The following is a 26,529-nucleotide window of genomic DNA, read 5'->3' as shown; positions in this document are numbered from 1 at the left end:
CGGTATCCCATCTGCATACTGGAACAGTCTCCTGTCCATGGTAGCGATCATTATGGGAACTGGAAATCAGAGTATGTGAGTGAAAGAAGCCGTGAGGGCTAGAGTGTTAACAACATTCCCAGCACCAGGTTGGCAGGTCCTACTGAAGCCATTAATAAGTCATTAAGATCCCCCAATTGGTGCATGAACAATGGGTTACCCCTACTCCTAGTGGCGCAGTGGTTAGCACTGCTACCTCACAGCGCCAGGGACCTGGTTTCAATTCCCGCCTCAGGCGACTGACTGTGTGGAGTTTGCACATTCTCCCCGTGTCTGCGTGGGTTTCCTTCGGGTGCTCCGGTTTCCTCCCACAGTCCAAAGATGTGCAGGTCAGGTGAATTGGCCATGCAAAATTGCCCGTAGTGTTAGATAAGGGTTAGATGTAGGGGTATGGGTGGGTTGCGCTTTGGCGGGGCGGTGTGGACTTGTTGGGCCGAAGGGCCTGTTTCCACACTGTAAGTAATCTAATCTAATTATTTGAACATACCGTAAATTAATTAATGATCGCTTGCAAACTCTTGCAGTCCTCAGAATTGGCTACATTTCAACATTCCTATCCAATTTGGTGTCATTGAATTGCTAACTTTTTTTGTCGTAATTAGATACAATATTTAATTTGCAGTTTTACTTTATTTTGTTTTGAATTTTTAGAGAGGTGCAGTAATCCACACGGTAACTATAACAACTAAATGTAGAATGACAGATAGATGAAAATTATTACAAACACAGGACTAATTAATAGACTCTATTAACTGCAAGGTCAAAACAGGGAATTATTTTTTACACGAATGATATGGTGAGATTATCCGTAGTGCAATAACTTTTTTCCATTTTTTTGTTGCAGTTTATTTCCTCAGGTCTTTCTATGCCACTGGTATGAAATTGAAACGCACCCATCCGCCATTTTAAGCGAAATGATAATTTAAAAAAAACAGCATTTATATAAAATGTAACATGATTTATGAAGCCATCCCTCTAGGCTTATACATATTCACAGCCATGTAGAGTTATATAGGGAGAGGCTGAATAGGCTGGCGCTGATTTCTCTGGAGCGTTGGAGACTGAGGCGTGACTTTATAAATGCTTATAAAATCATCAGAGGCATGGATACGGTGAATAGACAAGGTTTTTTTTCCCTGAGGTGGGTGGAGTCTCACCTAAACCTATACTCGTGAGTATAGGTTTAGAGTGAGAGGGGAAAAAGTTGAAAGTACCTAAGGAGTAACATGTTCATGCAGAGGATGGTGTGTATAGAATGAACTGCCAGAGGAAGCGGTGGAGGCTGGTGCAATTTCAACATATAAAAGGCATCTGAGTGTGTATACGAATAGGAAGGGTTTAGAGGGAAATGGGCCAAGTACTGGCAAATGGGACTAGATTAGTTTAGAATATCTGGTCAGCTTGGGCAAGTGAGACTGAAAGGCCTGTTTCCATTTTGTAAATCTCTATGACTCTATGATCTACCCCTTTGCTCTTAATGTACTAGTCGAATCTCTTTGGATTATCTTTAACATTATCTCCCAAGGCTATCTCATTTTCCTTTCTTGCCCTCCTTATTTCCCTCTTTAGAATGTCCCTGCACCTCTTGTACTCTTCGAGATTCACTTGATCTCATTTATCTATATCTAATATATGATTCATTCTTAATCTGAACCAGACCCTCAATATCTTTAATCCTCCAGTGTTCCCTCCTCTTACCAGCCTTATCTTCACACGAATAGGAACATCACGCCTCTGAACTCTTGTTATCTCACTTCTGAAAGCTTCACTCTTGCCAGCCGTCCCATGAGCTGCAAACAGTCTATTCCAATCAACCCTTGAAAATTTTTTGTCTCATACTATCAAAATTTGGCCTCGTCCAATTAAGAATTTTAACTTATATATAATGCCAATCCTTTCCATAGATATTTTACAACTAATTGAATTATGACCCCGGCCCCAAAAAGCTCCCCAACGAACCATTCAGTCACTTGCCCTGCCTTGTATCACAAGAGTAGGTCAGGTTTGCTCCTTCTGTGATAGTTACATCTGCATATTAATGAAGAAAATTGACTTTAGCACTTACCAAATTCCTCACCATCCAAGCTCTTAAGACCATGGCTGTCCCGCTGTATGTTTGGAAGTTTAAAATTTGTGATTATTACAATCCTATTGTTCTTCCATCTAAATAAGATCTTTCAACATATTTGTTACTCAATTTCACTCTGACTACTGGGGGGACTATTACAATTGCATCAAAGTAATCATGCCCTTCTTATTTATGAGTTCCATCCACATAGCTTCACTGGACCATCCCTCAGAAATCCCTTGTGTTAAAACAGCACTTATATTTCACCACAAGAAAAATTGACACCAATCTCCTTCTAACTCTTCCTATTTCTGCCGAACCTTTGATGGTGGGAGGGGCTTTGAACATAAATTATTCAGTTTACTGGTGATGGTTCGTAGCTGAAAAGAAAGATACCATGGATGATTTAGGTGATGGGAAATAAAAGGCTACATTGTGTGGAAGGAAAATTCTGGATATAAACAATAGTTTTACAAACCGATCTCCATTCTGTCTGCCCAGGTCTTGCCTACACCGCTGTACCTCCAGAGGCCTTTCCTTTTATTTTGATGAGTTCAAGTTAATCTCAGCTGCTGTTTTGTACTTGTCAACTATTTGTTAACGGGGGTTTGCCGTTTCAGAATGTAGGTTACCTTATTGTGTACGTTCTCAGAGTTCAGTGTTTGGGGTCCTTGTTGGTTCACCCTGTGCTTTGGTATATAACGCAAAATTACAGAAAAATATTAATAGCAAGTTAAGGTAAAATGTTAGGATACTGGAAGAACAGCTAAGAGCATCAAGTTTGACAGAGGGTTTGTGGGACAGGACATGGAAAGCAGCAGGGTTCCCAGAACTTCACATCTCTGCCTTCCCTGATCGAAATCAACCTGTGATTTATAATTTTTGAGGATTGTTATTCATTAATATCGGTGTGTCAGATAGATCTCAGTCTCAGGGAGGTGTGGCGTGCTTCTTTGTTTTGTGATGAACTCAGAGGAACATACAACAGTAAGGGAGTAAACCCAAAGGGGTGAAGGAGCAGAGGATCCTCCGTGTGTATGTGCACAATTCAGGGAATGTACCATGACACGTGGACAGAAGAGCAAATAAACCCTACTTCATCAATAACACTGTAGAGAACAAACACAAAGCAATTATATTAAACTTAAATAAAACAGTCTCTTGTCTCACCTGGAATGTTGCATCTTGTTTCCGGTGCCACGTTTTTGAAAAGATGCGAAGTTATGAGATTGAGTGCGCGACTGATTCACAACACTATTCCCGGAATGATACACCTCACCGACTATGAGAAATTGGGACTGTTCTCCTCTGCTGATAGTTTCCAGACTCTGTGAACAGTTGCTCTGATTGGTTCTCAATTCCGTCCTGCGTCACATAGATCCCCATGGCTGAATATTTCAAGTACTCATGAGCTCTGCCTTGCCTGATCAACATCGACCTCTGATTTATTATTTGTGAGGGTTGCTGTTCAGTAATATCCCTGTCTCAGATAGATCTCAGTCTCATTCCCTGGGATTTGACAGGTGTGGTGTGTCAAATAGATCCCAGGAATTGTGCTCCATGAGATTTAGGTGTGAGAAAAACTCCAGTTCTGAGAATCCGCCCTTGGATTGTGCACGTGTTGTGTGTGAATACCTGACTGAACGGTGACATTTTTGGCTGATGAATGTTTCGTTGGGCGCTTTAGGTGGCGATTTCTGCATTACTAACCCAGGCTTTCCCCACATTGGGAGCACGTTTAGTTGAGACGGTGTAGAGTAAAGTTTCAAACTCCTTTGCCTGCCTTATATAGGCTTCTGGTGGAGCAAAGCTCCTCATTTGTATCATTAGATGACCCGAGGTCGTGACCCTTTGTGCATAAGAGGAAATGTTCTCTAATCATTCTGCCTCTGGAGTGTTCCATCAGGCATATCGTGTGATAGATGTATTTACATTCGTGGGCTGCATGGTAGCGCAGCATTAAACTAAATGACTGGATGAAACACAACCAAACAGAACAAGTGAAAGCATTTGGCTGGGAAAGGAGTAGGATGTGGGAAAATGTATTATTACTGACTGGCCTTGAAGAAAGAATAAAGTAAACTCAAGGTTAGTGCATATTCATTTGAGATTTATTAACAATTTCAGAAAGCATTTTTATCCAAAAAGTTGATGTAAAAGCTAACAGAAGTGAATATAATGGCTGATACCACATTGAGATGAGAACACATGCGCTGTGAGCTGGGAATTTTCTGTACATCAGTAACAGTCACAAGAAAGGGAATACAAAGGCTCATCAGAAAGGGTTACATCAGTAACAGTCACAAGAAAGGGAGTACTAAGGCTCATCAGAAAGGGTTACATCAGTAACAGTCACAAGAAAGGGAATACTAAGGCCCATCAGAAAGGGTTACATCAGTAACAGTCACAAGAAAGGGAAGACAAAGGCTCATCAGAAAGGGTTACATCAGTAACAGTCACAAGAAAGGGAGTACAAAGGCTCATCAGAAAGGGTTACATCAGTAGCAGTCACAAGAAAGGGAGTACAAAGGCCCATCAGAAAGGGTAGGCAACCATTCTGAGTAAGGAACTAATAAAAACAAAACAAATGTGCTTCAAACAACTGGGAAGCTACAAATTCTTTCAAGCACAACTATCTCAAAGATATCAAAGTAAAAAGGAAAATCCATCAATAATTGTCTGAGTTACATGCTGATAAACTGAAGTAATCTCACTGTTCGAGTCAGCAACTGGACAGATTGTAGATTGGGAATTCAGAGACCTTGATAAGCAGATCAGGAAAATCAAGGGGGTCCACAATTCATTCACTTAACCTGGAAAAGAGAGATAAAGCAATGACACAGATATTTATGATCAGGGACTTTCAGATTTAATGTTTATTCAATGGCACACTGAGAGATTTCACAAAACATATTGGGCTACTTGGCGTGAGAAAGATGTGATTATTCTCACCTTCACCAGAGTGACGGCAGCGCTGTAGAAAATACTCAGGAAGAACAAGGTAATGAACGTGGAAGCAGTTGTCCAGATGTTGCTGTTATCATCCTCATAGTCTTCAATCCAAGTGCGATCTATTGAATCTATGAATATAAAGCCGAGAGAACGCATTTAGATTGTTTATTGATCCAGATCGATCTATCTGCATCCAAGTCATGTAATTAGAGACCATTACATCTTCAAAAAGCAATCAGGTATTTCTCAAGTGTGACTCTTATCTGTATCTATTAATGACTCTCAGCAAGAAATTACAAATACTAACTGCACATGTTTTTTCTTCATTGTCCATGTCAGAACGTTTTAAATTATTTTTCTTTCAATCTATTATTTAAGGATATTATTATTTGAGGAATGCTTGTTATGAATGATTATTTTAATTATATCATTACATTTTAAATATAGGCTGTGACAGCACTTTAGTTGAAAATTGTGGCCATCACTGAATAAAAGTTCAAATGTGATTCTCATCTTTATGTATTGGTGACCAATTACTTGGCAAATCATGAATATAAGTGACATCACAGTCAGGACATTGCTTCATATTTTTGTTTGTAGGATCTGTACATTTAGGAATAAGTGTTTGTACATGTGTCCCTTAATTTATTTGATCTACTGGTTGGTGTGTTTGATTTTCCTTTAATGTTTGTGTATGTGGTTGTGAAGTCTCTTACTTCACTCTTGCCCACGTTGGAGTCTGTGCGTGAATAAACATATTCCTGTTCCTTTACTGCTGGTGTGCTCATGTGTTTGTGCACCTAAATTTTGGTCTTTTCACATTCTGTAAGCATCATTATGCTAATATTCCACTTCGTTGCTGCCCCTATGCTTATCTTGTAATGTCTTTGTGAGTGTTCACTTTTCATTAGTGCTCTCTAAAACGTGTGCTTATGTGTCTGTTTCAGATCCTACCTACAACTAGGTTATTTTCATGTTTATGCTTAATAAATGTGAGCATGCAATGTTATGCTTTGATGGATGTTTATATTTATATGATGATGTTTGCTTGTGTGGCAATCTTTCCTAAACCATCTCCTGATAAGCTTGTTTGTGTTATTGTTTGTGGATGCTTGCTGATGCTTGTACCCATTATCCTTATTTAATAAACGCCTCTCTATTTGTTGATCTATGCACTTGTGTGTCTGCATGTGAGACTCTGAATTTGTGTGTACATGTGATATTGTATCCATGCTGATCAATGTGGTTTAAAAATAACTAATTAAGCTGCCTCTGTCATTGTATGTTTGTGATTCTGAAAATGGGAAAATTATGATATTAATATTTATCTCTGTGCACTTACGTACCTTTGTGAGTTGACAAGTGGGAGGACATTTTTCAGAATTTGTATCTGTGTTCATGCGTGTATGTCTGTACGCATTGTACTGTATGAATGTAAATGTATTTGTGTGTTACCGTGTGTTTATGTTTCTCATGGTTATGTGTGAGTACCCCTGTTCATTTGTGCAAATGATTTTCATTCGGTGTATGTGAGTTTTTGTATGAGCTTAGAGAGTGTTCAAGTGCCACTTGCATGTGTGGCTCCGTGTGAGTATGCATATGTGACATCTATCTGCACATTTAAGTGTGCACATAAATATGTGTCTTTAGGTGAAAGCTCGTATATGTGTCATTACGAGTGTATTTGTGATCATCTCTCTGTATCTGTTCTTATACCAGACTGCAATTTTTATTATTCTAATTTATTGTTCTAATTTTAATGGATTTAATTAGATCTGACCTTGGTGTTGTAGGAAACATTTCCCATCGTCATGGAGAGATAAGTGTTTTATGAGCAACACTTCTGTTGCAGTGATAGAATTTCTGTCTCTGAGAGAAAAGTCTTGACTTCAAATCCCCACTGCCCAAGAGATAACATTTTTGAATATATTTATAAGAAAATGTCTACTTGTGTTCTGTATGTGAAACAAAATGATATCAGGTATTCAAATACCAGAATTGATCCCATGTGCTCCAGAAAACTGAGACAAACCTATGGAATACAAACCGGGACGATGCAAACACCAGTTTTGGATTATGGGAATCAATGTTAATCATTTGTTAACAGAGCCAAGCATGTCCAACATGCTTCAAAGGTATTATTTTGCATGGAAATGTTAAATCTTTGGACAGTAAGCAAGAAACTAACTGTTCCTGTTCGTAACTGGGTTACATGACAGAGGACATCTTCCATGAAAAGTCTTCACAGGGAGGACGAGGACAGACCATTCATCGTTCCCCTCCCCTCTGCTTCACGACAACTTATCTGTTGATTCTCTTTGGTGTGAAAGTGAAGATACTTTCTGTCAACTCATGCGCTGGTGCAAGATCCCTGGCAGTTCCCCAGAAACAAAGGTTACATTCAAACTGTTCTGCACTATTTACGATTGGTATGTTCCAATCAAATTTAATTTTAACGTGTCTTAAATTTACATTTCCAATTGGTGCAATATGGCAGTTTAAAACTGACATGAATTTTGTAAGAGTGTCCAATCGGGGGAATCAAGAACACCAAGTTCAAAACTCGTGCTCTACCCTTGACATAAAATGGACATTGTCAGATTTTGTCACAGAGGGATTTAGGATGCATAAGGTATTTGGTGGAATCCTGCAATGAGTGAGCTTTTTACTCTGTCTCTGACCCAGGGTGTATTTGAGCAGAGAACATTAACTGCACAAGACACTTGTCCTAGACCTGTTAATAATCCACTTTAAGTACACAGATGGAATGGAAGTCAGGGTGGGAAACAATTAATTCAGTATTTAACTCACAACTGGAGGGAAAAAAAAACACTTCTATTACTTCTGTTGAATTATTAAATGCAACTTTGAGATTTTTATTGACATGAATTAACAGTGTCCATCAGTGCAAGCGAAATGTTTACAAAACTTGGTTTACCGCTGGATTTATCGACTGTTCTGTTGATGATCTTCAGTGGAATCGCTTCATGTCCCACCACACAGGAGTAAGAAGCACCGCTGGCCCACTCCTCCGCTGTAATGGATAACAGGCTGTACATGAAGAAGGAGATGTTGTCACTCTCCGCCATCACCTCGGTGTTCTTGTAGTTACTGGGATTCACCGGCTTGTCATTGTTTGTCCACTTGACGAAGATCTCTCGGGGGGAGAAACCTCTCACTAAACAGGTGAGGGAGAGAAACCTCTGAGCGGAGATTTCTTCTGTTGGTGGTAGGAGGACCGACACTGATGGCTCCAGCGGATTAATCACTGCAGAACATTTGAGACAAATATAAATCAACCAAAAAATCCTGAACCAATATCACAATTTCACTAAATATTAAAATATGCCATGTTTAATTTGGGATTTATTCACTTCCGTTTACTAAAGGAGCAGAATGGTCCACATTCTGTCCAGTAAAAAAAGTCGAGTTTAATGTGAAAGTTGCCTCCATGTTTCCAGCCCACAACAAGGACATTCTGTCCAACTGTCATTGCTGATGGTGACGTCACAACCCAGGCTTCTTCCCACTTTATCTGACTTAATCAGAATACAATATCCTTTGGTCCATCTTTTTCTTAATCAGCTACCTAGCTATCCTGCCTTCAGATGCATCATTAATACTCCCAATGGTGTTTGTTCATTACCAATCACAGCCTGACATTGATGTAACTGGATCTGGATTACACATGGGATCCTTTGTGCTTTAATCTCACCGCTCACCTTTCTCCTTGTGGATGGAGTCTCTCCGCGGAGTCGGTAGATTCTGATGGTACACCACACATTCAAAAGTAACGCCACTCAGCCAGGCTTCAGTAGAAATGTCTAATTTGCTGATCACGCTGTCGGGATTCTGTCCAGGCTGGTCAGCAATCTCTGTTTTCAGAGGCTTCTTTTCTTGTTTCCAGGTCACGTTGACTCCAGAAGGAAAATTGGACACAACGCAGGTTAACGTCACCGTCGCCTCCAGTAAGACTTGTTCTACTGGCGGTGGGAGGATTTTAACGGTGTTAGGGTGGCACTCGGTATCTTCTATGAAACAAAAATCAAAGTCAATGAAAAATGCCCCTTTATGATACAAACAGTCAATCTTCAGATTACTTCTTCACAGGATGAAGACACCACCTTCAAAATGGCAACTCCAACTATTGCTGAAACGATGCTTACTGTTGTTGATGTATTTTGATTTGTGAAAGCATTTGTGATTACCTATAACATACCCTGTGTAATTACTCCTAAAGAACACTGGCTTTGTAACAAGTGAAACCTGAAAAAAAATAAAATAATCGAAGATACCATCATGTAACCCATGGAATTACCTTTCTTTCAGAGTCTGTCTCTCACTTAACTCCATCTATTGATACTTGTGACAAGGGTAATCTCAATATAATGAGTTCATTTCCATGTTCATAATCCTTAGGTGCAAATGCTGCTGGTCATGCTGACTGCCAAATCACATCCTACATTTTCGACAAATGATAATAAATAATAATTATTCTCTTTGCAGAGTTCTAAAGTGTTACAGGAGCGGTGAACAGCCATGGAAATTCTGTTCATTATATTTAACGTGATCAAAAATACTTTGCGTTATTGGTGTGATGTCATTCTCTAATTTATGTCATTGTTCCTCGTGAGCTGTGTTTGGAGCAGATCAGAAAACAAGACATTGAGTACAGTATTGGATATCGAGAAGGACACCCATCTCCTTAAGTCTTTCCCTCCATTCAGTTTGTTCATAACTGGTCTGTACTTTCAGTTTATTTACGAAGGTGCGTTTTTTAATTTCTTCATAGAGCAGGGGAGAAAAAAACAAACAAAAGCGTCTTAAATTAATCTACAAACGCGATGGAAATGTGCACTAATTTTATAGACATCCACTACTCACTGTGTAAACATCGCTACCCCAAACCAGGCTAAATCAGCCTGTCTCGAGTTCCCAGTTCATTCATCCCTATTGGACCGTTCTTACCAGAATTTATTCTCCTGCCTCATCCACTAATTACAGAGAGCATCTTAAAGAAGCTCAGTGAGATCACGTTTATCCCAGTTGATGTGATACCCACTTGGTCTGGGGTCTGATCCCATAAATGAAGTTAAAGAGCTCAGTACCAGACAAAAATCGATGTCGTACAATGTCCAAGGTCAACAGGTCATTCCTGAGCAGGGAATGAAGCATTGAACGCATTTTGATTTATTTTCAAGTAAGGGTCACTGCATATTTTAACCACGTCATTTTGAGACCACAACATCATAAGATAGAGGATCAGAATAAGGCTGTACGGCCAACCCAGAGTTTAGATCAGAATGATGCTGGAAAAGCACAGCAGGTCAGGCAGCATCCGACGAGCAGGAAAATGGACGTTTCGGGCTACAGCCATTGTACTGTCTACTCTAAACAAGAACCGATCTGTCTCTGGCTTAAATACACAATGGCCTGGCCTCCACAGCCCTCTGCAGCAACAAGTTCCACAGCCTCATCACCGTCTGGCTGAAGACATTTCTCCCCACATCTCAGTTCTAAACGGTGCCCCTTTGACCCTGAGACTGTGCCCTTGTGTCCGAGTCTTGCCTACCAGTCAAAACATCTATTCCACGTTCACCCGACCTCAGTCTCTCAGTATTTTCTATGTTTCAATCAGATATCTCTCCAATATCCCCCCCTCCACCTCCAAACTTATCCTTGAAGCGGCCCTCTGAACGCCTCTCCCAGCATGGTCAGGCAATAAACTATTTAACAAAGCTGACTGTCTATATATCTATCTTCAACAGAGAGGAAACATGCTTTTCTGACTTGCCAAAATGTTGAGTCATGAGCAATGCTAATGTAACACTCAAACTGAAATGCCATATGTGGCATGTTGGGAAACGAGAAGCTGTACCGTACTGTTTACTATGCCTGATAAATGAGCGTGTTTGATTCACATCAGAGTTTAGAATGATTTGTAGCTCTCTCAGTGTGTGTCTCTTACCCTGGAGTGCGGTGATGTTTTTACTTTGAATGTTCTCTCCATGAGTGACCTGGCAGGTATAGACTGCGCTGTTGAACCATTCACCATAAGGGACCATCAGCCGACTCGTCACCGAGAAGTTCCCGTCTGCCTCACACACGGGAGACGTGAAGAAGCCAGAATCCAAGGGTCGGCCATTTTTCAACCAACTCACGGAGATTGACTTCGGATGGAAATCGATGATTGAACAGACGACGGTTGCAAACTTGCTGCTTGCGATTTCTTCACTGGAGCTCACAGTTAGGAGAAGAGTTGGTGGGGGAATAACTAGATCATTAGGAAACACATTGCATAAATTATCTGACGAATTTCAGAACAAATACAATCAGTTCTCATATATCAAGGTTTCTTGTGGTTAATGGATACAAGAATCATAATTGTGCAGAGTGCTGGAGAAGCTGGGATCCACACAGAAAGATCAGCAGGACAATGTGAAAAGCTAAAATTATCGGACACAGCAAGGGAGTCAAGGAGGCATAGAAACTATAGGGCGGTAACATCAAAAGGGAGATAGCAATGTTGGATGGTATTCGTTTTAATGACAGAGTCTGATGAACAAGGCAGACAAATTACTGGCATAAATGAGGAAATGATGCGGTTGCTATCACAGAGACATATTGAGAGCCAGGCAGGAGTGGGCTATTCAATATTCCAGGATTTAGTGCCTTCAGGTGAGACAGGGAAAGATGGAAAAGGATGAGGGCTGGGGGTGTGCAGTGCAGAATGTTGCTTCTGTCGCAATTCTGACAAGAGTATTTTAGGCTGTAAAGAGAAATGAAATCATGGATACCTCCTCGAACAAAGGCAAATGGACAGTAGTTCAAAACCAAAATACAGCAAACATAACTACTGGGAGAGCACGATAGACCTTACTATAGGTCCAAAAGAGCAAGTGAACATACATGGGCAAATTTCAGAGAAATGCAAATTAAATAGGGGAATGAGAAAAGAGGTTTTTAACTTCCTCAGCATAGGCTTGGATATCATTTTGTCAAAAATTTAGAGGGAGCAGAATTCTGAAAATGCCCCCAGGAGAATATTTTAACAAAGTATGTGTTTAATACTGAGAATTTTAATCCAGACCTTGCAAGAGAGGGGTGAATCTGGACTTAACTTTAGGGAATGAAGTCGACCCAGTGGGTAAACCATCAATGGTGGAGCACTTTGCAGACAGTGATCGTAAATCAGTTGGATTTCAGATTGTACTGCAAAGGAATAGAAATTGGCCCAAAGTTCTGAAAAAGCTAAGGACAATTTTAGTAAGATCAGGTAATGACTTGACCAGAGTGGACTGGAAGCTGACACTTATTGGTAAATCTGAGTCAGAGCAGTGTGACACATTTAAGAGAGAGATAAGAAAATCACAGGGAGGACATTTCCCAGGAAGCCACTGAGTGGGACCAAGAATGCAGTGGGCTCTGGACACCAAAGGGCATGGAGGGGGAGATAAAGAGAAACAAGGGAGGCTTCCGGTCTATCCTGAAATCTCAAAACAATAGGAATTAGTATGGAGTACAGAACGTGCAAGGGGGAGTTTGAAAGACAGAGGAATTAGAAGAGCAAAAGGGACCATGAGAAAATAATAGCAGTCAAAATAAAGGAAAATACTTTTAAAAGTTACACGCTCATTCATAATAAAAGAATTATTCTGGAAACAGTAATGCTCATTAAGTGTATTATTGGAGTGGAGCCGGAGGATTAGGTTGTGCTCAAAATGAACGTGTTGTGCCAGTGTTCAGTAGTAAGAGGGACAATGTGGGGACAGAAATCATGGAGGGGTGTTGTGATGTAGTTTTCAGAAATTAGGGCACATGACGTGATGTTCTGTGTTGTCTTGCTGAATGAAAAGTGGTTATATTTCCAGGGCAGATGAAAAGTATACCGAGCTGTTGAGCGATGCAAAGGATGAAATAGTTGGGTCGCTGACAATAATTTAGAATTCCTGTCTGGCCACAGCAGTTGTGCCAAGTGAGTGTAGATCAGCCAACGTTGCACTGTCATGCAGGACGAAGGAAAGTATAAATAATGAAAACACAGATCTGTCAAGCTCATCTCAGTGGTAGGGAAACTATTGAGAAGTGAAATTAGTCTTCATTTGGAAGATAAATCAACAATTTTCAGCACGGTTTTATTGAGAGGAAGTCATGTGTAAGAATTTGATAGTAGTTTTCAGAGAGATAACTCGATGTCCAGATGATAGAAATAATCAGAGCCAATGGGATCGGAGTTAATTTGACAGATTGGATCGAGAACTGGCTGAGTGGTGGGAGCAGGGGATAATAGTCATCGGGTGTCTGCGTGACTGGAAATCTATGTCTCCTGGTGCTCTGTAGGGATTGGTTTGATTTCCTTGTTATTTCTCTTACATACTAATGATTAAGACTCAAATTTAGGAGGATTAACCAGTGAATTCACAGATGAAATGAAAACTGTCATGTTGGTAAGTCATGAGCATAATGGCTTTAGATTGCAGGAGGATATAAAAGGGTTGGTTGTATGTGAAGAGAAGTTGCAAATGGAAATTATTCTGCATAAATGTGAGGTGATGTAATTCGGCAGAAGAAACTGGGAGGTATGACGTTTTGAATGGTGGAACCCTGGAAAGGCCTGAGGATCTTTGGTGCATGTACCCACCGATCCCCAATAGTACTGTGTCGTCTGGATAAAGAGGCTAAGAAGGTGAGAGGATATTTGCTTTTATGAGCCGAGACATTGACCATGAAGAGTAGGGAGATGATACTGGAACTTAATAGAACACTGGTTAGGCCATACTGAAGCGTTGTATGCATGTTATCGAAGGAATGTGATTACACTGAAGGCAGTATTGATGAGATTTGCCAGGATCTTGCCTGGGTTGGAGGGTTTTAGTTATGAAACTAGTTTAGATAGACAGGGGTTTTCCTTGGGGCAGAGGAGAATTAGGGAGAAGATTATCATGATGTCTAGAATTATTTTAGGCATAGACAGGGTAAACTGGATGAAACCTTTCCCCTTGATGGATTGATCAATGCCTCAGGGGCACAGGGTGAAGGTAAGGCCAGGAGCTCCCAAGTGGATCTCAGGGGAAAACAAAATCAAACAGAGGATGGTGTTAGCCTGGAGCTCAGCACCTATAAGTCATGTAGAGACTGAGCCCCTCATAATAGGTATGAAGTATTGCGATGCATCCTTGCAAGGGCAAGTCACACAAGGCAATGGATCAGCTGCTGGCACATGAGACTGGAATAGTTCGGTGGCTGTTATTGATAGGCCTGAACTGGATGGATCAAAGGGCCTTGTTCCTGTGCTGTATAAGGTGATTCTGTGAAAACGGTTATAAACAATGCCTTCTTCATATTAATCCCAGATGCTCTGTTTATCTCATTTCCCACAACACATACCTGGACATGGCATTTCTTTGATCTTGTGTGACCCGCTGTGTTGAACCTCACAGTAGATTTTGCTGGGGCAATCTGCCGCTGACTCGGGCAGGGTTAACTGGCTGCTCAGGGTGTAGGTTCCCTTCTTGTTTCTCACTGATGGGTAAGTCTTAAATCCAGTCGTGATTAACTCCCCACCTTTCTTCCAGGTTACCTTGGTGACGTCAGGGGAATAGTCCATCGCCAAACAACCAAAGGTCGCAGAACCGGTGTCATGCTCCTGACAGGAGGAGACCAGGCCATAAAGCGTGGGGGGAGACTGTGTCTCTACAATAGAATGACCAATTGAGCAAGTTAGTTTCTGTTCATTTGACCTTATCAGTTACTCAAATGTATCCTCAGCTGTAAACGTTTGCCAGTCTGCTCCCACTGAGTCTACAGCATAACTGGAGTTTATTTTTGTTTCCTACCAGTTGCTGATCATGATCATTGGTTCCTTCTTTAGAAACATGCCCTCGACCTTGACCATTGCCATATAATTTAGGAAGAAGAACATCCTGATCCCACCCCAGTAACTTTGAAGATCTCACCAACTGACACTTTCACTGGATTGCTGTGAAGAGCAAAGAAGTTTCACAAAATATAAACCAAGGAAATGCAGATTCATCGAAATTCGACACTGTGTGCAAACAGGCCATTTGGCCCAACAAGTCCACACCCACCCTCTGAAAAGTAACCCATCCAGACCTATTCCCCTACCCTACTATGCTACAGTTAACCCTGACTAATGCACCTAACCTCCCAATCACTGAACACAACATTTGCAATTCCCCCAGCTTGCACATCTTTGGACTGTGGGAGGAAACGCACACAGACATGGGGAGAAAGTGCCAACTCCACATAGACAGTCACCCGAGGCTGGAATGGAACCTGAGTCCCTAGCACTGTGAGGCAGCAGCGCTAACCACGGAACCAGCGTGCTGTCCCACGAGGTACCGTGCTGCTGGAAATACCCAACCGCTGGCAGTACCCCCGGAGAGAAATCAGAGTGAATCATAGAACATAACAGTGCAATACAGGCCCTTCGGCCCTCGATGTTGCGCCAACCTGTCATATTAATCTGAAGCCCATCCCATCTACGTCTGAATGCCGAGGTAAAAACAATGACTACAGATGCTGGAAATCCGATTCTGGATTAGTGGTGCTGGAAGAGCACAGCAGTTCAGGCAGCATCCAAGCCTGTCCAATGATGACTTAATCTTGGCGAATCTACTACCGTTGCAGGCAAAGCATTCCATTCCCTTACTACTCAATGAGGAAAAAACCTACCTCTGACATCTGTCTTCTACCTATCTCCCCTCACTTTAAAGTTGTGTCCCCTCGTGTTTGCTGTCCCCATACTTGGAAATCAGGTCCAGTGAGCCTTCCTCACTTATCAATGCAAGGCAGAATGTTCTCTCTGGGAGGAAGGTCACTGCAGCAGCAGCACAGGCAGGAGCTGAGCACTGGGACTGGGAGGAGGGCTGTCACGGCTGAACTCATGCCAATTGTCTGGAAGTTGAAACATCTAATTTACAATTATCTGAATTCTGGAGGCCTCTGAAAAATGGAGGACCATTAAGGTTCAGAGACTTTGGAGTGTTACAGCTGAGTATTTACGTAAATATGATTTGAGAAATGAACTGGTAATCTTTAACTTTAATAACTATCAAATTGACACGCAGTTCACCACCAAACCTCATCTTTCAGACTAACCACTGCACTTACTCTGTCTAGACCTAAATTTCCACTCACATTGACAAACCCTACCCATTCATGCCCGGAACACACAACCCCTATCACACAAAACACATCCAAGGCAATCCATATTGGTAGTATAGCTGAGAAGAGAGATCTCGGTGTCCATGTACATAGATCCCTAAAAGTTGCCAGCCAGTTTGATAAGAGCTATTTAGAAGGCATACTGTGTGTTGGCTTTCATCAATAGAGGGACTGAGTTTCAGAACCACGAGGTTAGGCTGCAGCTGTACAAAACTCTGGTGTGGCCGCACTTGGGAGTATTGTGTACTGTTCTGGTCACCACATTATAGAGAGAATGTGGAAGCTTTGGAAGAGATCAGAGGAGGTTTACCAGGATGTTGTTTGGTAGGGCGGGAAGGTTCAATGAGGAAAGGATGAGGGTCTTGAGGCTGTTTTTGTTTGAGAGAAGAAGGTTGAGAGGTGACTTAATTGAGACATAAAAGATAAACAGAGGGTGGACAGTGAAAGTCTTTTTCCTTGAATAGTGATGGCTAGCAGGAGAGGACATAGATGATAGATGTCAGAGGTTGTTTCTTTACTCAGAGAGGAGTAGGGGCATGGAGCGCACTGCCTGCAACAATAGTACACTCGCCAACTTTAAGGGCATTTAAAAGGTCATTGGATAAATTTATGGATGAAAATGGAATAGTGTAGGACAGATAGGCTTCAGATTGGTTCCACAGGTCAGCACAACATTGAGGGCTGAAGAGCCTGTACTGCACTGTAATGTTCTATATTCTATATTCCAGATGGACATATGATCTCAATTCCTTTCACTCATTTACACTCCTGCCGCCCTGCACCTGGCCCATGGTGACTCTGGCCCTGACTGGACATGGCACCATCATTTTCACAACCTCTGACAAAGCCCACTACCCAAGACATGACCTCAGCCCTTGATCACTGACCTTACATCTTACCCAAGTCATCCTGTGCACATTGCATCCTACCTCCTTTCGCATCTGTGCTTTACAACCTACCATTTTGCCAGACTCCGAGCTTTGCATTTTGACAACACGTCCACCTGTCACTTCATTACAGTGACCTTCCACCCTGAAACATCCTGGCACTCTGCCCACCTCTACACTAACCAGCCTGGCATCCTGCCCACCTCTCCATAAACCTGTCTGGCAAAGACAGACCTCCTGCATTTCAGCTCAAACTACCCCTCACCTACCAAGCACAATTCGAACAAATTATCCTGTGACCATTACCATTTACCTTGATGCCACCTTGCCAGACAGAGTGCGTGCAAGCTTACCCAGCAGCCAGCCAACACCTCACAGCCTACCAGCCCAAACTCTCCCACATGCCCAATCTAACCCCTCACTTGCTCACCACCTTCCAACTTTGAGCCTACTCCAACATAAAGTCAGTGAGTCATAAAGTCGTACAGCACAGAAACAGTTCCTTTGGTCCAGCTCATCCATGCTGACCAGAGTCCCCAAATTAAACTAATTCCACTTGCCTGCCTTTGGCCCATATCCAACCAGACCTATCCTGTTCCTGTATCTGTTCAAATGTCTTCTAAATGTTGGACCTATCTCTGCATTTACCACTTCCACTGGCAGTTCATTCCAATGTTTTGGACAGTTAAAACATGAAGCCCTAACTCCTGCACTCAGTGCTCTGACCAATGAAGGTACATGTGCAAAACACCTTCAACACACTAGGTACTTGAGACAACGCTTTCAAGAATCTATGAGTCTGAACCCTCAGGTTCCTCAGTGTTCAACATCACTATCCAGTGCCCTACCATTAACTCTGTAAGACTCTATGAGTCTGGACCCTCAAGGCCCTGTGTTTAAACATCACTATCCAATGCCCTACCAGTAACTCTGTAAGTTGTGACCTGATTTATCTTCTCAAAAAGCAACACATCGTATTCATTTAAATTAAACTCAATCTTCCACTCCTCAGCCCATTGGCCCAGCTGATCAAGATCTCATTGTACGTTTAGTTAACTTTCACTGCCAATTATACCACCAATGTTGGCATTACATGCAAACTTACAAACCTACAAACCATGTCCCATTCAATGTTTTCATGGCTTTCAACCAATATTGTAGCCTGTTTCCCTTTCTCCCACACATCTGTAGCATTTTTTTAAGGATTGAAGGAATCTATCTCCCTATTGAAATCATTTAATGTTTTGTCCTCAATCAATTTCTGAGTTGGAGAATTCCAAATGTTCACCATTCTTTTGCTGAATAGTAAACAATCAGGTTCAATGTTATCGAGTGTTGGGAAGATTGGTGAGCAGCAAGATTAATGATGATCCCATGAATGGAATAGCCTTCTAGAGGGGCCAAGGTGCCTTCTTCAGCTTCCATATTGCATGCTGTCATGTCCCTTCGGCAGCATGTTCCAAAACTGTGACCCTTGAGGATAAGGGCGCACATGTATGTAAATGCTTCTCCTGAAAGCTTTCCTCCAAATCAGACTTCAACTTGACTCTCAACTATTTCCCTGCCCGTTTCCTCTTCCTCAATCACAGCCATGGGACTCACTTCCTACCAGCGCTGTGAATGTGCTAATTCCACACCAACTTCAGCAATTCAAATAGACTGATGACAACTGGTTTCTCAAGGCAATATAAAAAGTCTGACACTTCCACACCGGTCTAGAGATTCAAACAACCACTGGAAGAATTGTAAATTATTTGAGGCACTTGTGTGTCTACACAAGATGACATGGTTTCCTTTTGTGTGATTTGACTGTGTTTTCACTGAAGGAACAGAGCTGTTTCTTAATCATATAATAGGAATCAAGCATCCCTCATTTTTAGCAAGGCAATCACACATTATATTTCTTTATTCCAGGGAAGTATAGTGTTAAATTAATGAAATATGATGATTGGGATGTTTCAATTGGAAATAGTCAGAGATTTAAAGTTTACTTTCATGAGCAATTAATTCCAGCCTCATTGTTTCACAGTACTCACAGGAATGTCTTTCAGAAATGGTGTCTCCCTTTGTTTACTGAATCAGTAAATCTCGGATAGTTTTTGCTTGTTAATCAAAGGTGTTAAAGAATTTTAGCCAAAGGGAGACCTGCGGATTTAGCTCACAGATGCTCCATGATCTAAGTAAGTGGTGGAACAGCTTGAGGGGCTGAGTGCCCTCCTCTTGCTCCTAACTTCCTATCATTGTGTCATTCATTAAGCTAGCACTGGCGGTGAACACTTTTTATTAAAATATTTCAACAAGTTAATTGTTTCACGCATGCTTTAAAAAGAATTCTGTTGAGTATTTGGAACGAGATAATTGACATTCTCTATTTGAGTGATCAAAATAATTTCCACCCAATTACCCCAGCCACTGCACTCTGGAGTGGGTTGTTACTTCATAATAGTTTCTTGTGAAACTCCAGCTCGAGATCAGGGCGCTCAAATTCAATGATTCTCTGATATTTAATACCTCTGAACATTCGCAATTTATTCAAATGCATCTTTTCTCTGAAGAACGTGTTTAATCAAACAGAACTTTTTTCAATGAAACAACAAACTTTAAATGCTAGAAAACCAAAATAAAAGACAGAAATTTCTGAAGAAACTCAGCAGGTCTAGCAGCTCCTGTGGAGAGAAGGCAAGATTAACCTTTCACATCCAGAGACCCCCTCTTCACCAAATTGTTTTCATGTTTTTGACACAAGAGCTCACACATGTTGAGATAAACAGTGATTACGTTGGCTTGACTCCTGTTGGAAAAAGGATTCTTAGCAGAGGTCCTGGATGGTCGGAGATAGCAATTGAAGACCATCTGAAAAGCTATCTCCATCTGCTGCAAGTGTTGGGTTCAGCGGAACCCCACCGGACTGAACAATCAAATTCAGCTACAGCACTGGTTTAATATAAAGGTGAGCACTTACTCCATTAACACCATCTAGCGATGCCCAAACGCTTGTGAACAAATATTGATCTGGAAAAAGCTGCTAACTGCCAAAATTCTGTTTAATATCTAAGAGACACAAGTCAGGGCAGCGATTGAATAGATTTCACTAGCCTCTGTGAGTGGAATTCCAACAAACACCCAAACATCTCAATCTGCTTTCTTGCACTGAAGTAACCTGATAAGAGATGGTGTTACATACCTCTCTAACAGGTTGTAAGTGAACACAGGCCACCTGGCACAGAATCAGGGACACTACCACAACATCACAACAGACCTGAACACAATGAGCTCAACACTATCACAGAGAACACAGCCCACCTGTTTTGACAGTACATAAACCATGTTAGTTATTAACACCTTCCAACAACCAGGAATTGTTCCAGAATGTTTGTACAATGAAAGTAACATTTCAACATTTATCCAAGAATACTTTGATAGCAGCTCCGAATTGTTCAAACTCTATGGGAACTACAGAGGAATAAAACTAGGAATTGTATTGCCATCAATTCACTGCCACTGGATTCCAACCTCGAACTCCCTTCCTCTTTCCCCTGTGAATGTTGCTGCACCAGACGGTCTACTTATTCTGAAAAAGATTCAAATGTTTTGAAGTGTAATATGACCGTTGCCAGTGACATTAAAAGCTGATAATAGGTTTTCAAATAATAAGATGCAAAAAAAGTCTGATTCTATATTGTGCCACGAAACATGTCCTGCATAACTGAGGCACAAAGAAAGTATACAGCATATTTCCATCTGCCTCGCTCAATCAAATATCTCTTGTTGCCAACAACCAATTTCAAAACTCTTGCTATCTGCCTTTTGTTCCTGAAACGTTCGTTCTGATTGGAACAACTTAGTCAGGGCTCTCAATTCTGAGGCACCTAATCGAATATTGTATTTCTGGCCGATAAAAATGGTTTTGAAGCGCGAGATGAAATTGAACTGTCTGAGATTTAGGGATCCAAATTGGACAATTTACAAATGGTCAGGACCGTTGACAAGTTAGTCAGAGATAGCACTGAAACAAACTGTACAACAGACTTAATCCTAGAGGATACATTACTCAAATCCTCACGTCAAATATATTCACTGTCGTTGAACATTCATCAGAGGAACTAACCAGTGGATTAATGTGAACGAGAATGTGTTCACAATGAACATAGATAACCACTGAGTTAATAAACTTAATAAGTCATTGTATTTAATAAAATGATTGAGGTGGGAAATATCGCCAATTAAAGCACAGATCCGGAGGCAATGGATTATTCTCTAAATTATTTTTACATATTCTTAAAACGTTCCTTGAACTGGGGAGATTTTGCATGCACTGCATAAAGTCAATACTGCATTTCAGTGTGGACAGCATTTCTGTTGAAGGAATCAGGGCAAGGTCATTTTCTTGTTTACTGCTTTTAATGAATGAAAATGTTTAAAAAGGTATGAATTGAAAACATGCTTCTGTCTGGAGTTGCCCCTTTAACAGATGTCTAAGTAAATGTGGGCACTGCTGCCTCATAGATCCAGGTACCCAGGCTCGGTTCCAGCATTGGGTGACTGCCGATGTGGAGTTTACACAATCTCCCCTGTGTCTGTGTGGGTTTCCTCCCACAGTCCAAAGATGTGCATGCCAGGTCAACTGGTCATGCTATATCGTCCATAGTGTTAGGCGCATTAGTCAGGGGTAAATATAGGGTAGGGCAATGGGTCTGGGTGGGTTACTCTTCAGACGGTCGGTGTGGACTTGTTGGGCCAAATGGCCCGATACATACTGCAGGAAATCTAATCTAAACGATTGTCACACTTAACAAATGTGAGCAGATTCCTTCGGATCGCTACATTGCAATAATTCGGTCAAGTATATTAATTAAAATAAATATTACTCTATTTTCAGTGTCTGAATAAACAATGTGCTCCGTTATCCTCTAGTTCATGTCTTCTGCAAATTTGTGAACTCTGCATATGTCTGAACACATCGATGTAAAATGAATTCTCTGCGTTTGCAGCAAGTCCTCCCATGGTTTTAAGAATAGAGTTCCTACAGTATGGAAACAGGCCATTTGGCCCAACAATTCCACACTGACCCTCTGAACAGTAAGTAGCCCAACCAGACCCATTCCCCATAATTTATATTTACCCCTGACTAATGCACTCTAACCTAGACATCCCTGAACACTATGGCTGTGCTATATTGCACAAATCACCTGACCTGCGCATCTTTTGGACTGTGGTAGGAAACCAGAGCCCCCGAAGGAAACCCACGCAAACACAGGGAGAATGTGCAAACTCTACACAGGCAGTCACCAGAGGGTGGAATCGAATTTGGGATCCTGGCGCTGTGAGGCAGCAGTGTCAACCACTGAGCCACCATGCTGCCCTGCGAGTTCATGGGTGGATTATTTTAATTAATTCATAATTTGTCCTTGGTCACATAATTCACTCTAGCAGTTGTTTCCGAAAGAATGACTCTTCAGTTGATATTTTTTTGTAAAATGTAACTATTTAATTAAAATGCACAGATTGGGAACACAGAAAGCACTGTGCAGATTAAATAATTCAGTTTATGTTTTATTTTTATCCTGCAAATCCAGTTTAATCAGGGACATAACAATGAATTAACTCAAGTTACGTATGAAACTGATCAAAGCAGTGAAACTGATCTGTTCTTCATAGAATTGTGCAGAATTTCCAAATGGTCTTTGCCAATGATCTTTTCCAGTCAGAAAAAAATATGTATGTAGTGTACAGCGGAATTGAAAGGTGTTTCTTGATCAATTATAACACAGTCATGGCATTTTTGCTCAAGAGCAAGAACTATTAGAAAATTAGACTTTTGAAATGCTATTTATATTTCTCTATGACTTGTAAACTGTTTAAAGACAGACCTTGTGATTGAACTAGATAGTGGAGTTCTGAATTTGGATTGGAAAGCATGGATTAGATTAATCCTTAATTATCACTTTTAAGTTAAAATGGCGCCCGAAGGTATCTGTTTTGCCTTCATTTCTAAAACCTTTGCGATTTGCCTTTCACTTAATAATAGGCTTTATGATATTTCAACTCGCATGCTGATTGCATTGAATGAGGAACCTGGAGCGGTTCACTGTCACCAACCGTGTTAACATTGCAAAAACAATGTCGAAACCAGAAATGGTTTCCCAAATATAACACATTTAATGTTACCCAAGCACAGTCCTTCCTCAACTGATGAACGATCACCAGATCACAACATGGTGTGTTTGCAGCAGAACTGGCTCTGCAAACATTTTCAACAGAACCAAGAACATAATGTAACCTCACACAAAAAAAAACAAATTGAAGTCTAACAAAGCTGCTCAGAATCAAGCAAACTAATGATTAAATTGAATAGAAATAACAAGTCATAACAGCAACCTTGTTTGTGAGGGGACTTAACACTTAAAGCTGTGACGTTTCTGGCAACAGTTCAATTTATTTCCAACCTGCACAACCTTCTTGATCATGACAATCCTGTGCAGCACACAGTAGAGCGGTTGAAGGCATATATTGATTAATCACTTCATGGCCAAAACAAAATTACTGAATGGACAAATATTATCGCATTATAATTTTAAATTAGTTTCAATTACATAATCTGTTCAATTCTGCAGTTTCAGATTTTAGTCCCAAATTTTATTTTGAATGAGGCTACTCAAAACAAAATTCAGTTAGTTTACAATTAGAACTGAGTTCTTTTTTTAAAAAATTCAATGCATTAAAAGCTTATTTTTTTCATTTCTCACACTTCTGGGTTTCTGCCTTAAGTTGGTTTTCAGACCGTTACAAATGGATGTAATGTTTTCAATCAAGCAGAGAAAAATGTGTCATATAAGTTGAACAAATGCAGAAATGATTCATGAAAAACAATAGAACTTCACAAATATTGGTCGTGAACAGTAATCCAGAGAGACAATCTCCTCACCAGAAAGAAAACACCAATTACAGAAAGCATGAAAACGCTGATCAATTCCAAAAATTGAACAAGAATTCAATCAACTCAATTCAACAGAATCAAGGAAAATAAAATCAGAATCCAATCAACTCAAAACAACAGATTTGAATGAAACATAATCAGAATCCAACCAATTCACTTCAACAGAATCAAATAAAACAATTTCAAATACCAATCAACACACTTCAACAAAACCAAGTAAAAAGAAAGCCAAAATCCAATCAACTCAATTCAACAGAATCAAGTAAAACAACTCAGAATCTAATCAACAAATTGCAATATAGCACCGCAAGAAAATTTTATGACAGTTTCTAACCTGCTTGTCATCAACAAAATAAATGAGAAAATATAATCATGGTAAGAACATATATTCAAGAAATGAATAATGATATTTTAGCATATTTTAATCATGTTTGGTAATATCTCAAACGTCTTTGAATTCTTAGCGTTTGATGTTGACAATAAAACTCACAGTCAGTGTGTCACTGACATTAAACATTATTTATAGCTGACTGTTTAAGAGACATTAGTGTTTCAAGTAACCCAGCCACACAGAATGCCCATCTGATCAAAAAAAAAGAGATACACGGAGCAACTGATGCCATCATCACCATTTTAGCTATTTGCTGAGCCTTAACTGATGTCTATAATCAGTCTGAACAAAAATCAATCCGAACCAAACCAAACTCAGCACAGAATCTGAGTTTCATTTAATTCAGAAATTAGTCACATGAATAGAAAGTTTTTAAAAAGTTACGACGAAAGTTCATCGTTCTTACCTGAAGTCACTGTCACCATGGTCCCTTGGCCCCAGTAATCAAGATAGTCACAGTGTTACATTCTCTGGACTGGGTCACACAATAACTAGCTCTGCATAAAACAAATCAAAAATTTACCATCATTTTAAATTTTCAGAACCACAGGCAAAATAAAGTCACAATAAATCTTCATCACATAATTGCGCTAGTGAATTCTGATCATTCTTGATAAATTTTAATACTGTTTTATACTTCACAGAGTAACACGTGAGCTGATTCTCAAAATCCCCAAATGGTGTATCGATAATTACCCAACACTTTTACAAATTAAATAGTGATACTGGCATTAAACCCCACAGAATTAATGCTGCACTTCAAGTTAAGACGGTTTGTAGAAGTAATCACTGACTAGTTTCAAACAATCGAGGTTTTTGTATCGATCATAATTGCAGTGTCACCCCAGTTATATCACTGTGAGACACGTTGTGTCAAATACTATGACAGACTGTAAACTGTAAAATGCAGATAATTTCTTCACTTCCTGGAAAGCAGTGATTCAGACTCCTCTAAGAATGATTTGGTGCATTACTTCAGCTTTTACTCTTCATTGTATTTTGAAAGCTTGGAATACTTTTCCAGGATTGGTCTGCATTTAACTTGACAATCAACACGAAGAAGGTAGAAAAAAAATATACATTTGTACAAACTAGCACGACTGGATTGTGTTTAAATTGCATCTCACATTATTTCTCGCTCCTGCCATGGTAGAAATCACCAATTTGAGATAAACACTTGTCAGTGGTTATTGTATGAGGATGTCGCTGTGCACAACACTGTGACCCACTGTAGTATCACAATGATGTAGACCAGTACACTCATTCTCTGTTCTTTACTCTAGGTCTCAATTTTCATTTGAAAGAGCCATTTAGTACTGATCATGTTTAGAATTAATGCCATAGTTGACATAACAATTAGTAGTAATTTCCTGAGCTGTCAGATATATTAAAACTAACATTTTGTCCGAGCATTTAATTGATGGAAGTGTTCGCAGTACATATGACATGCCCAAAATATTGTCCCATTGTGTCACCAGTTTGCTCGTTTAAATGGTACATTTCCTCTTTGATAGTTTTGTAAGAGGCAGCCTGAGGTCTGCTTCAGATCGCAGTTGGTATAATTACATTTAAAACTCGGACTGACCGTCAGTTTATGATGGAATTGACAAAATGTTCACTCGAGCTGTTTTTGAATGGGTGCAGCCCTGGTTCCTCTCGCTGTGGTATCTTGCACAGTAATAGATGGCGGTGTCTTCGATCTTCAGGTTCCCCATGTCCAACGCGAAAATGTTGTTTGAATTGTCTTTGGACGCAGTAAATCGATTCTTAATCGCTGGTGCATAGTAACTGCTGGATGAACTATAGTACCAAGCAGCCACTCCAGACCCTGTCCGGGAACCTGTCGGACCCAGTTCATGTAGCTGCTACTAAGATCGAGGCCGCTGGTTTTACAGGTCAGTTTCAGGCTGCCTCCGGGACGGCCAGTCTCTGCCTCTGGCTGGGTCAAAACAATCTCCGACTGGACACCTTTAAAAAAGAAAACAAATAAACCATGAGCATTAATACAGATTAAATGATGGCTGAGTCTTTTACATTCCTGCGGTAGACTAACATTGAGACAGTGACA

At 40.5% G+C, this 26,529-nt stretch overlaps 1 gene segment (V, D, J or C); it reads right to left on the bottom strand.

The window, feature by feature from the left end:
* Nucleotides 1–4,754: 4,754 nt before the first annotated feature.
* On the bottom strand, nucleotides 4,755–26,160 carry LOC140456960 (Ig heavy chain C region, membrane-bound form-like). The segment is given in 8 exon segments: nucleotides 4,755–4,920; nucleotides 5,060–5,187; nucleotides 7,998–8,327; nucleotides 8,782–9,090; nucleotides 11,028–11,333; nucleotides 14,447–14,752; nucleotides 24,868–24,958; nucleotides 26,047–26,160. Coding segments are annotated over 7 exon segments (1,407 nt in total).
* Between the last annotated feature and the right edge of the window lie 369 nt (nucleotides 26,161–26,529).

Source organism: Chiloscyllium punctatum, chromosome 31 (genome assembly GCF_047496795.1).
Source record: "Chiloscyllium punctatum isolate Juve2018m chromosome 31, sChiPun1.3, whole genome shotgun sequence".
NCBI classification, from domain to species: domain Eukaryota; kingdom Metazoa; phylum Chordata; class Chondrichthyes; order Orectolobiformes; family Hemiscylliidae; genus Chiloscyllium; species Chiloscyllium punctatum.
Note: the sequence above shows the minus strand (reverse complement) of the source record. Positions and strands in the feature narration are given on the sequence as shown.